Source organism: Crotalus tigris, unplaced genomic scaffold, assembly GCF_016545835.1.
Source record: "Crotalus tigris isolate CLP2741 ecotype Arizona unplaced genomic scaffold, ASM1654583v1 scf7180000020347.5012614909:4044961, whole genome shotgun sequence".
NCBI classification, from domain to species: Eukaryota; Metazoa; Chordata; class Lepidosauria; order Squamata; family Viperidae; genus Crotalus; species Crotalus tigris.
Window position 1 is genome coordinate 2,782,398 of NW_024097978.1, and position 13,242 is coordinate 2,795,639.

The following is a 13,242-nucleotide window of genomic DNA, read 5'->3' on the forward strand; positions in this document are numbered from 1 at the left end:
TGAAATTGGGCTTAATAGAAGGAACTGTGAGAGGGATCTTGAGTCTTAGTGGACAATCAATTAAATATGAGCCAACAGTGCGGTGGTAGCCCAAAAAGCCAATGCAATCCTAAATTGCATTAACAGAGGGATTCAATCAAGATCACATGAGGTACTAATACCATTCTATAAAGCCATAGTAAGACCACACCTAAAATACTGCAATCAATTTTGGTCTCTATACTATAACAAAGAAATTGAGGCTCTGGAGAAAGTGCAGAGAAGAGCAACAAGGATGATTAGGGTACTGGAGACTAAAACATATGATGAACGGTTACAGGAACTGGGCATGGCTAGTCTAGTGAAGAGAAGGATCAGGGGAGACATGATAGCAGTGTTCCAATATTTGAGGAGATCTCACTGAGAAAAAGGGGGTCAACCTGTTTTCCAAAGGCCAGACAAGGAATAATGGATGGAAACTGATCAAGGAGAAATTCAACCTGGAAATAAGGAGAAATTTCCTGACAGCGAGAACAATCAACTAATGGAACAGATTGCCTTCAGATGTTGTTGGTGCTTCATAACTGGAAGCTTTCAAGAAGAGACTAGAGCGCCATCTGTCACAAATGGTTTAGGGATTCCTGCTTGAGCAAGGGGTTGGACTAAATGACCTACAAGGTCCCTTCCAATCCTGTTATTCTAGTCTAGATTCCTCAAATGAAACAAGCTTATCATCTCTTCCTCTTCTCTCTCAATGCCTGATTGTCTAGGAAATTTTTCATCTTAATCCTTTATACTTTATTCTGTGACTGCGCCTCTTTCAACCTTGCCAGTCCTCTGTATCAGAGGAGAGAGCGAAGACCAGCAGAGAACAACCCCAACCTGCTCAAAAAGTGATCTGTCCTGTCCGGCAACTCTTCTCAATCTGCTGGATGATATAACCACCTGTGAATACCGCAGCAATGAGCTGCATACAGGTCCTTACTCCTCTCCCCCTGCTTAGTCATCCAATTTATACTGAATGATTAATTTAACAACATTATGTCATGCAAAGAAGACCTCAGTAGTAGCATTCCAATGATAGACAAAACCTATCATTATAACACCCATAGCTCCAGGAACAATAATTCACAGAACCCATACTGACCCACACCAAGGGCTCATGCAAGGGAAGAGCCCAGCAGGATCAAGACCATCCCAACTGCAGTGCAGACACAATGACAGAGAAGGCACACTTCCTGGGTCTCACAGTTTAATAGAAAAGACTCAGGGCATACTGTTTCTATATGATCTTTGTGGGTGGGCAGAGACCATTGGAGAGATGGGCCTTCAAATATCTTAGCCCTGTGCCATGAAGAGTGACAACCAGTAATTATAGCCCTTTTATTTAGTGATCACCATTACTGACTTTACATGAAAAAGAAGAAGGAATCAAGATAGCTTTTCTCCCCTACTTCTATTTCCCCAATTCTGCATGACACCCCTTCCTATTTTTATGTTAGTTTCTAACAAAGAAGACAAAATGGGAAAATCCCAACAAGATCAGGGACAATGCAAACTGGTTAGCCAAGTGAGTAGTATTTTGAATGTGATACATTTTGAGGAACAGCTTCCCTTTTCACAGAAGATGAAGCAGCTCTAGATAAATTTGCCCTGCCCCTGCAGTACATGAAGAAGACCTGGCTGATAGACGAGGACTCCTCTGAAGCCCAGCAGAGAAAGGATGTTTAATCTTTTCTCTCAAACAGCAACAGGACAACATTCACTCTTCTTTATTGTGAATACAGTAGGCCATAGTCCACTTGAAATAATTAGAACATTCAAGGCAGGAGATTTTATACCACCTTGATCAAATGGTTGTCCAGTTTATTCTTGAAAACCTCTAGTGACTGGAGCACCCACAAACCCAGGAGCCAAACTAATCCACTGATAAATTGCTTTCACTCTCAGAAAATATCTCTGTACTTCTTTGATCTCTCTTTAATGAGCTTCCACCCATTGTTTCTTGTCCTGCCCTCAGGTACTTTGGAGAATAAGTCAACCCCCTTTTCCCTGTTACAGCCCCTCAAGTACTGGAAGAAAGCTATCGTGTCCCTCCTAAACCTCTTTGGTTGGCGAGGCATATTTAGTTCCTCAACCATTCATCATACGATTTAGCCTCCAGACCCCCTTATCATCTTTGTTGCTCTTCTCTGCACACTTTCTAGGGTCTCAGCATCTTTTTTGTATTGTGATGACCAAAAGCAATATTCCAAGTCTGACCTCAATAGTGCAATATAAAGCAGTATTATCACTTCTTGTGTTCTTATAACAATCAATGAATGAATAAATAATGTCCTATTATGAATGTACAGTAATTATCTGTATAAATTGCTAATTATACCCGTTATCCAAACCATCAAAGACCTTCAAGGCTTAAGATGCCTATCTTGTGTCTTAGCCAAATTCCCCCCCAAAAGAAAAACAATTCCCTCCACCACCACATTGGTCTCTCCTACTCTAGCAGCTACAAAGGGAACGCAGTAGAATTGTGTATGCCAGACAACATTCTTTACACTGAATGACCTAAACCCATAACCTTGATTTCAGATCTCTAATCAGTTGTCTCGTTTTACCCGTCTTTGAAGAGGAGATGGTAAATAGTACTTTGATACTTTGCCCAGATGGTTATGAAGCTTGGATTCATCAGTGTTTATCCAGCAAACTTAACAGAGAGCTATTGAAATGAACCATTCTTTAAAACAAAACAGAAAACAGGGCTTGTAACTCCTCCTCCTCCTAGCATATTCCTGCAATTGAATAAATTCTCTTTCCACAAATGGTATTACAAGCAAAGAAAGAGAGACAAATGTCCCAATTCTTCCCTCATCCCCAAGTCTCAGGGCATCTGGATAATTGACCAGTTTTTTTAAAAAAGAAAAATAGACAAGAAGAAGGGTTGGAATTCACACACTTTTTCATCTACTTTGGATTTCATCATCCACCAAAAAATCTTGCAGGAAGGATGAATATGAATCTCAGAAGATGGTCAGCTTTAGTACTCATGGTACAACCACTTTTCATTTTTGCAGGTAAGGAAATTATGGGTGATAGATGGAGGGTCAACTTATTCAGATGGCAAGCATCATTTTTTTAAACAAAGTTATAAAAAAAAGTTCTGAGCAATTTCAAATTTAATATCTATTTGGGTAAATCAGTGAAAAGCTTAGATGAAAAGATTATCAAACATCTAAAAGCAAGTCTGGCTGAAGAAGAATCAACATTACTTTGATAAAAGTAACTACTGTACCATATTTCAAATAGTTTTTTGAAATGTAATGTAATAATGTAATACTTATTAGATAATAGGCTTCTTATGGAGCATACCTGGAAAGAAGCAGAAATCAGTGGAAAGCTTTTGCAATGGAAGGATACAAGAAGATGGACTCCTGACAATGAATGTATCAAAATCTCATGCTTTTTCTTAAAAACTTGCCTTTGCCAGTGAGGTGGTCGCTTTCACTAACAACAGCTAATGATTCAGAGTGTCCAAAACAAAAAGGGATTAGATAAGAAATTTCAAATTCTGTAAAGTGGATGAAGTTTAATAAATAGCAAAATCCTCTAAAATCAAAGACACAGAAATAAGATTGGATAATGCACAGGGCAACACTCCATCACACAAACAGTGTGCATTATCCAATCCAAGCTATGCAACACTTTTTGCAAAATTCTTCATAGAGAACCATGGAACATTTGGGAGAGCAAAACTCAAAATATTCTAATTTGCAGGACACACTGTACCAGGGGAAAATGTATGCAAAGGGAACAACGTTTGGGAGCTATTAGCTATATGGATTAAATTCTCTTTTTAATAAAGGAACAGAAACAAATCATGAAAAGGAACATTATTTTCTCTCAATTTTAATTTTATGGTAATAATAGATAAACTTTAAAACTTACCTCTCAAATAATAAAACAGAAACATATATAAGTAAAAGTGATAGGTTTCATATTCAAGAAAAATGTTTGTGAACTTTTCGAAAGAGGATATCATTTAAACATTTAAACCAGCCTTACAACGATTTGAATTAGTAGCTTTCTGCAATTACATTTAGGGTATTAAACGTGTCTATTTACTTTTGAGGATCATTCAATCATTCATTCATTCTACGTACATGCCTGCATACATATCATGCCCTCTGTTGTGGCTCAGTTCAACAATCTCTCGAGATGCTGATGAATAAAGGTAATTCTCCTGAGACTGCTAAGGGCTGGTAGCCATTAATGTTATTACTCATTTGGGAAAGAAGCATTAAATGTTCCGGTTATAAGATTACTTTCAGTACTCTAAATGTTGAATGCTAGTATTTCGACAGCCATCTGAGCTTAGAAATTATTCACTCAGCAAAAACTGGATTCATGTGAGGATCTGAACAATTGTATAAGAAAAATCAAGGATCTCAAGAAAGAAATTTTTAGTTGTTAACTTAATTTCTAAGGTTACAGTTTTAGGAATTATCCTGATAAACCAACTTTATCTTCTCATTTTTTTCAGTCTGTCATGCTTGATTAAGTGGAATATAGTTTCTTTTTTTCTTTTTTGGCCTTTGTAGAACAAACAAAGTAGAGATAAACTTTTATAGGATCTGAGAAGCATAATAGGGAAGATCAGGAATAGAAATTAAATCTTGTGAGAAGAAAAAGAAGGAATTGGGAATGTTCAATAACTTTGACAGAAGAACCAATTTACTCAAAGAAGTTGTGGGTGCCTCTTCAGTAAATGTTTTCCTGTGGAGGTTAAATTGTTGGGGTTACTTTAATTTGAATTCCTGTACGGAGTACGGATTTGGATTTGATATTCTAAATGGACCATTCAACTCTATGATTCTAATCCTTGTTCTTGGCTGTCCTTTACATGATCAGCCAACGCATGCTTTTCTTCTTCCACAGTTTTGTGTGACTTGAAGTAAACCTCTGGGCCTATTTCTGTTGGGCAAGTATAATCTATCAATATCACTACTGGAATGTAATTCGTAGTTTTAGTCATCAGTTTTCTTATTTTTTGCTCCAAACTATCCAGTTCAGCTTGTGTTCAGTTATTAATCCAGCGATGTATCATATCACAGATATGGCCCAGCTTTGATTGCATTTCCAGTTCTTTCACTCTTTGGATGTATTCTTTATGTAATGTATTGGCCACAACTATTTTAAATCATTTGCTTAATGTCTGACCTACATTGCTGTATTGTTTAACAGTTGCTGTTACTGAAGGCCAGACTGGCTGTCTCCAAGCTGATAATGAGGTTTGGGGCGGGAAACTGTTAATTTAAACCTATTGGTTGCTTCATAGAGGCTAACTGTATAAATAGCTGTGCAGCGGCCTTCTGTTCTGAGTTAATAAACTTGTTGCTGTTTCAACACTCTGCCTCATTCGATGCCTAAAGAACCAAAGATATAACAGTGGCAATGAAGGTGGGATGTGCTGCTTCATTGAGAGAGAGCTTGAAGTCACTAGGGGGTGAGATCAGCACAAAGCCTGACAGGAACTATGTCCCCCTCCCCCTCGGTCTGCCAGCAAGCCATGCTGGAGACCACCACGCCTTAAGAATCTGTCCTAGGGCCTACACAGAAGCCAGCAGCGCAAGGCATTGCATGAAGAAACAAACCACCATGGCGAAGGTTGGGAAGCTCAAAGAATTCGACGTAACTCACCTGGAGAAATGGGTGTCCTACATCTCCCGCATCAAAAATTACCTCCGCGCCAACCAGGTCACCGAAGATGGATTGAAGGCCGCAATGCTTCTCTGTGTGTGCAGCCCCACCACTTTTGACATTGCAGAGAACCTGGTCACCCCTTGAAAAAAAAGCTCCGAGACCACTTTGAGCCCAAGTTATCCGTTATAGCATGGAGGCATGCTTTTGAGCAGCAGGAGCAACAACCCAGCGAGTCTGCAACAGAATTCATTGCCGCTCTTCGTCAAGCGTCTTGACTCTGCAATTTCACAGATTTGGAGGAGAAACTACAAGACCGCTTAGTCTGCGGACTCCAGAATCGAAAGCTCCAATAAAAACTGTTCACTAAGGAGACTCTCTCGCTACAAGAGGCCTTGAAGGAGGTCATGGTGGACAAAGCCTCCAGAGGGGCCATTAAAGCGCTGCGGCCCTCCAAAAGCATGCCAAGCATTGAAACTGTCCACTACGAGGACGCCGAGTGGATGGAAGACACCAACTCAGACTACGAAGTCAACCAGCTATGAAAGCACTGGAGAAGGGACCGCAGCCAGATGGGAAGGCAGTTCCATTCCTTAGATGAATGGCTGCGGAGGCTGCCATCAATGCACGGATTGCCGATTCAGAACTGCAACGTGCCAGGCCTGTGGCAAACCAGGCCACTTTGCTGCCGTCTGCTGAGGTCATCAGAGGGACCGCCCGAAATAAGATGCATTCAGGAGAGGTACTAGGGCCCCAGGTCATCACTGAGTAGGATTCTGCTCCAGCCAAAGAAGCGTGTTCCACATTGGTGCCCATCGCCCCCTAAAGCAGAAGCTTAGACTACAGGTCAAACTTCAGGGAGTTCCATGCAAGATGGAACTAGACACAGGCTCAGCCATGTCCATCATTTCACAAGGAACATTCAGGCACCTATGCCATCGTAGCAACAGATGGACCAAGCTCCAGCCATCTAATCTACTACTCACAGACTTCCAAAACTCCTGAGTGGCAGCCAAAGGCGAAGCCACATTTCTGGTGGAATTCAAGTGGTTCAGTGGGCCACTAGATGTTGTAGTGGTGGAAGGCCAATGCACAAGCCTCATAAGGCTCAATTGGTTTGATGCACTGGGCATTCAAGTAACCAGCATTCACCGAACACAAGTGGCGGATCTGTCAGCAGTCTGCCAAGACTTCACGGATGTTTTCAGTTTTAGTCTAGGGGAGTACAAGGGTCCTCCAATCGCCCTCAAGCTTCATCCTATGATAACTCCAATACGGATCAAGTCTCATAGAGTGCCTTTCGCATTAAAACCCAAAACCCGGTTGAGATTCTGGCTGGATGGCTTAAGGCCGTCCTTCAGTGGTTCCACGACGCAGGACTTAAACTAAAAAAAGAAAAGTACAAGATTGGGGTAGTGTCAACCAAGTTCCTTGGTTTACTCATCGATGCCGAAGGTATTCATCCAGCGGAATCCAAATTAAAAGCAATCCGGCAGGCCCCAAGGCTGAAGTCAAAGGGAGAGCTTCAGGCTTTCCTAGGCCTTTTTAATTTTTACCATGCCTTCCTCCCAAACAAGGCCACAGTGGCAGAGCCATTACACTGACTCTTGGATAGACAAGCTCAGTGGCAGTGGACCAGTGTCCACGAGAATAGCTTCCAAGCAGTCAAATCACTGCTGTCGTCGAACTCAGTTCTCACTCATTTCAGTGAGCATCTGCTTGTCTGCATTGCATGTGATGCATCCCTATATGGGATTGGGGCTGTGTTAAGCCACTTAATGGCTGATGGTAGGCAGAAGCCCATCGCGTATTACTCCAGAATCCTATCGTCTGCAGAGCGCAACTACGTGAAAATTGACAAGGAGGCTCTGGCCATTGTGGCCAGAGTTCAAAAGTTCCATGACTACTTGTATGGCCACTAGTTCATGGTCTTCACAGACAACAAGCCACTCCTAGGGTTGTTCACCACAAATAAACAGACACCTCAGATTCTGTCTCCTCGGATGCTGAGGTGGTCTATCTTCCTGTCAGCCTACAGCTACAGGATGATTCACAAACTGGGCAAGGAAATGGGCCATGCAGATGGCCTGAGCAGGCTGCCCCTGCCACATGTGGAGCCAGATCCAGCACCGGCTGCATGCAACCTGGCTATCCAGGATTTGCCGGAATCTCCCCTTCACGCTGGAGATATAGCTGCTGAGACAGCAGCTGACAAAACGCTGAGTTGTGTGCTAAATAGGGTACACACAGGATGGCTGGAAAATGTCCAGGGCCAGAATTTCAGAGTTTCTTCATGAGAAAAGATGAGCTTTCAGCTCATAAGTGGTGCATTCTTTGGGGAAGTAGGGTCATAGTCCCGAGCTCTTTAAGGCCCAGGGTCCTAGAGTCTCTGCACGAGGGTCATCCAGGAATAGTCTGGATGAAGGCACTTGTGAGGAGCTACCTTTGGTGGCCAGGGCTAGATAAAGCCATCGAGGCCCAAGTACATAGTTGCTACACGCGCCAGCAATCCAGACTGGAGATGCCGCAAGCCCCTGACCACCAATGGGAGGACACACACACACCGTGGTCAAGAATCCACATCGATTTTGCCAGGCCCTTTCAGGGATAGCTGTTTCTAATAGTGGTAGATAGCCATTCTAAATGGTTAGAGGTCGCACCAGTCTCTACTATGACTACTGCCAGGACCATCCAGAACTGTGCAGAATCTTTGCAACACATGGACTTCCAGACATGCTAGTCTCTGACAATGGGGCTCAGTTTACCACTTCTGAATTCCAGTCTTTCCTCAGGGCAAATCTAATACGGTACGCCACGTCAGCTCCCTTTCACCTGGCCTTGAACAGCCAAGCAGAACGCATGGTCCGCACAACCAAGGAATCACTAAAATGGATTGTCACAGGGGATTGGCACCACAGACTGGCAGATTTTCTACTCTGCCAATGCACAACTTCCTGTACCACCATGGGCAGAAGCCCTGCCAAACTCAGATGGAGCCGACGTTTGATCACCAAGCTGGACAGGCTGCACCCCGACCAGGGTGCCTCGGACTCTGCTCAGCCAAAGGCATCTCGGAAATTGCAAGTGGGTGACCAGGTTTGGACCCAGAATTACAGGTAAGAGGCTTTGTGGATGGCAGCCGTGGTTGTTAAGGTGTCAGGACCACTCTCTTATGAGGTAGTCCTGGAAGATGGGCAAGTCATTCATCAGCACATTGACCACCTGCGTAAGGCTAGCAAACCAGTCGCTGGCTCAGGCCTCTCAAGAGGGCCACACACAAGGGCCATGCGACAGCGGTCCAACAGAGGAGCTTGCAAGCTCCAACAGAACTCCTACTCAAGGAGACGGGGAAAAGGCCATAGGAGAGCTTCCCCCAGACAGACAGACAGTATCCGCTGAACAGGACCGGCAAACTGCGCTGAGGGACAGCCCTGCAGACTTTGCTGCATGATTGGACTTTGGTTTGGGCTGACCAGGACTGGCCAGCCAAAGGGACCCGAGTCAACCTGACTTCACTGGACCTCAGAGTCATGGTCTACCCAGCCGGGCAGGCAAGCAGGTAAACCGGGAGACCCCTGCAACCCCTAGACGTTCAGAACAGCCAAGAAGGCCGCCTAAATATCTGCAGGACTATGTCCAGCTATTGAGAATTTGAGCCATTTAGCGGGAAGGGATGTAATGTATTGGCCACAACTGTTTTAAATCACTTGCTTAATGTCTGACCTACATTGCTGTATTGTTTAACAGTTGCTGTTACTGAAAGCCAGACTGGCTGTCTCTAAGCTGATAATGAGATTTGGGGTGGGAAACTGTTACTTTAAACCTATTGGTTGCCTCCTAGAGGCTAACTGTATAAATAGCTTTGCAGCGGCCTTTAGGGCTGCTTCTGTTCTGAGTTAATAAACTTGTTGCTGTTTCAACACTCTGCCTCATTCAATGCCTAAAGAACTAAAGATATAACACTTTACTAATCAGATTTTTAACCTGTCCATGTTTGGATGTTATCCCACTAAAATACCCAGATACCTGTAGGTTTCATCCTGGTGGTTTCTGTTGTTTGGCCATTCAGCATTTCAATTCCATTTACCCCAATTTATTGCTACTGTAGCACATTTTTCTAGGCCAAATACTGTTGCTATAGCTGTGCTAAAAAAGTGTTATTGTGTTTGTCAGTGACTGGATTTCACTTCTAATTGTTTATGAAGCTTCTGATGATCCATATAAAGCGCATATGAGATTTTTATTAGCATTTTGTGCTATTTGATAGCCATGATTTGTTTTCTTCAAAATAATTGAAAGTGGGATCATAGCAATGACAAATAATAAAGATTTAAATGAGTCTCCCTGGAAGATGCTTCTCCTACTGTTGACATATTAACATTATTATTAATGTTTATTATTGTTATTGTTACATTTCAGAGTCTAAAAATATTATGAAAAATCAACAGTGTGCTGAGTTCCAATCTGCACATTTACTATGGGGTACAAATCTCCAAGTTCGATTTCTTCTGTTTCCCTTTTCCAATCCCAGCTGTGGAGAGCTGCTTTCACAACAGGAGGACATCCAGGAGGCCGGATTCAATGCCAGCTTGGGAACTAAGATAATCATTCATGGTTTCAGGTACAAATATTCAAAAGTGAACGTATGCCCTCCACCAGTTATATGTAATGGTATGTGGGAATGATCTTGGGAGAGAGGAGGAAGAGCCACAGCCTAGGCAACCGTCATGCAAAAGGCATCTCAGACCACAGAAGGAAAAGGGGTGTGAGAAGTAGCTCCAGAAGAGCTCCTCCCTAGCTTTCTGGAAAGTAACAGTGAAGGAGGGGAGAAGTCCTTTCAGACTAGCTGGACACTATTACTGTAAACTTACAATAAAGGTAGTGTTAATATTCATGGTTTGTGCTTCTTGTCTGGAGGGCTGACATTATGGGACTAAGTAGTGTATTGATAATTGGGATTGCTTTAACAGTGAAAAGTAATCATTCGAAGTAATATCTATGAATATACTGTACATACATAAGAGAACAGATCCATTGAATTGATCATTAATGACTGACTCTCCAAAGTCAGTGTACTGCTAAATGCTTAAGAACTGGCTCTGCTGGCTCCATAGTCCTTGTACTGCACTGCTAGCTACAGTGGGCTAGGCATTGAGGTTTGCCTCGGCTGTTGACCAGCTCACAAAATTCTAGAAAATTTAATAATCTCGGCATTCTTGAGCTGGTGTAAGCCAATTCTAGCACCCCATTGCTTCAGTGGGAATGTCTCTGAGAATAGTCTCTATCAGTGTTTCTCAATCTTGGCAACTTTAAGCCATGTGGATTTTAACTCCCAGAATTCCCCAGCCAGCATCATTTCCAAGGGCATTTTTAAAAAACTTTCTAAGTGTACAAATTGGCGTATGCTTATGCTAAATGTCATTGTCAGGAAGGGAACTCCACCCATCCCCGTCCATGTTGGAATTCACATCTTGTTTTCTTTCCAATTTCTCCCTTCTATATGCTTTTCTAAGAAACTATATGCCCAGGTCCATTCTTTGTAGCTACACATGTCATTCTTGTGACCTTTTGCCTGCAGGTTCCCCTCACACTGAACACATACCTAGTTTCCCATCATTCTCTCTGGGTCCTGGAAGCCGCCCCCCCCCCTTACTTTTGCATGTCTCTTCCCTCAAAGTTCCCACATCCTGTGATGGGAAGAAGAATCTGAGTATATTTTGGACTCAGTGCAGGAACGGCAGGCTGAAATATTTCATTTGCTGATAAAGATACCCAGTTACTGGCTATTTTGGGAAGTTACCAGATGGTGTTCATGAAGCTCATCTTCTTCATCTTCATTCATTCCATCTGCAGTTCTCACTCACCTGTCAGCAGTTCCCACATGTTTACGGACAGGGAAGGAGAGGTTTGTATGACTTCATGAGAGGCAGAAATTGCTGCATCTGAAGATGGTGGGAGAGTTCTGGAATGGAGAGAGTTCCTCAAAAAAAAAAAAAAAACCTAGGAGAGATGAAAACATTCACATTTCCCGCTGATAAGTGACAGAAGGAACAATGGATAGAGATGCACAAAATAGTGGAAATTCTGACTGATGGGAAAAATAGAAATGGAAGGAGACAGGGACAGAGGTGGTGGTGGGGAGTCCCCTTCTTGACAATAACATTTAGCATAAGCATATGCCAATTTGTACACTTAGAACGTTTTTTTAAAATGGGAAATGATGCTGGCTGGGGAATTCTGGGAGTTAAAATCCACACGGCTTAAAGTTGTCAACACTGAGAAACACTGATACAGACTACAGGCACCTGGCACTTCCAGACCCATAAGAAGAAGAGAAGGAGAATATAGAGAAGGATGTTCTTCAAGGGATGAATGAACATAGTCAGGAAGGAGTCAGAGAGTCCTAGGCTAGACAGAACTTTTAAGTCAACACAAAGCACATAGGTGCCTTCCAAGGCCATCAAGAGAACAGCAAGGTATCCACTGAATAGTGAAGAAAAATTTTAGAATCTTAATCCTAGTCACAGATCTAAGTGTGGGCCTTGACTTCTGTATACTGCAGCAGACAAATCTCTGTATACAGTATATGGCTTCATTATTATCTAGTAAAGCGACAAATCTTGGTTATGAACATGCTGTTGAATAAGCCAAATTTTGAAAAATTAAGTTTCTAGGAAGCTGAGATATCTGCTATGAACGCAGCTTGAGCCCATCAGCATTACTGTAAATTGAGGGTCTCATGATTTGTTGGACATTAAACATTGCAGATCAGGCTTCACTCTTCCTTTATAAATAGAGATGCCCTCCCACATTCTCTTACTTTTATTTCTCTTTAGGGCACTAGGCACCAAACCATCATGGATAGATGCACTAATTCAAGCCTTCCTAGAGGTAGCCAGAGTCAACGTGATTGCTGTAGACTGGGTTCAGGGAGCCACAGCAGCCTATCCTACTGCAGTGGAAAATGTTATGAAATTGGGACTGGAAATTTCTAGTTTTATCCGCAAGTTACTGGTAAGTAGAACTCCCTGAGAAAATACTGGATCAAACGTTGCTCAAGTAAAATAGAATAGAGCTGGAAGGGACCTTGGAGGTCTTTTAGTCCAGGGCTTTTCAACCGGTGGTACACATACTATCTGTGATACATTGGCACCTGGCAGATGGTATGCGACCACCTTAGAGAAGTGGTAGCAGGGGAGGGGAATCAGCTGAACCAGTGGTAGCACCGCACAAGCCTGAGCGAGAGATGGCTGGAGTTGCAGGGCTGTCAGAGCTCATCAGAAGCGCCAGGATCAGCACTGGCCTCCAGCTGATCACTGCTTCTTCTGATCGGTGCTTCTTTGGGGCTCAGCGCCAGATTCCAGGTCTTTTCTTCGTGGGGAAGGGGGCAGGAGGGGGGATGGAGCTTACACATTCCTCAAATCTGGGGCAAAACAAAGCAACGGGGAAAAAAGACCGTCTGGAAGTTGCCAATCGCCTGGCCAACAGTGGCGGGCTCGCATGTGCTGCACTGGAAGCACAAGGCAGAGGCGCCTCTGAAAATGGACCAGAGGGAAAGCAGAGCAGAAG

At 43.1% G+C, this 13,242-nt stretch overlaps 1 protein-coding gene across 2 annotated transcripts in view; it reads left to right on the top strand.

Moving 5' to 3' along the window:
- The first annotated feature begins 2,774 nt into the window (after nt 1-2,774).
- The window catches only part of PLA1A (phospholipase A1 member A), a 51,889-nt gene continuing 41,421 nt past the window's right edge, over nt 2,775-13,242 (top strand). For both annotated transcript variants that reach the window (XM_039366632.1, XM_039366633.1), the window contains exons 1-3: nt 2,775-3,050; nt 10,093-10,294; nt 12,510-12,687. In XM_039366632.1, the coding sequence (XP_039222566.1) occupies nt 2,984-3,050; nt 10,093-10,294; nt 12,510-12,687 (447 nt within the window). In that variant the 5' untranslated portion in view covers nt 2,775-2,983. The remainder of the gene's footprint in view (nt 3,051-10,092; nt 10,295-12,509; nt 12,688-13,242) is intronic.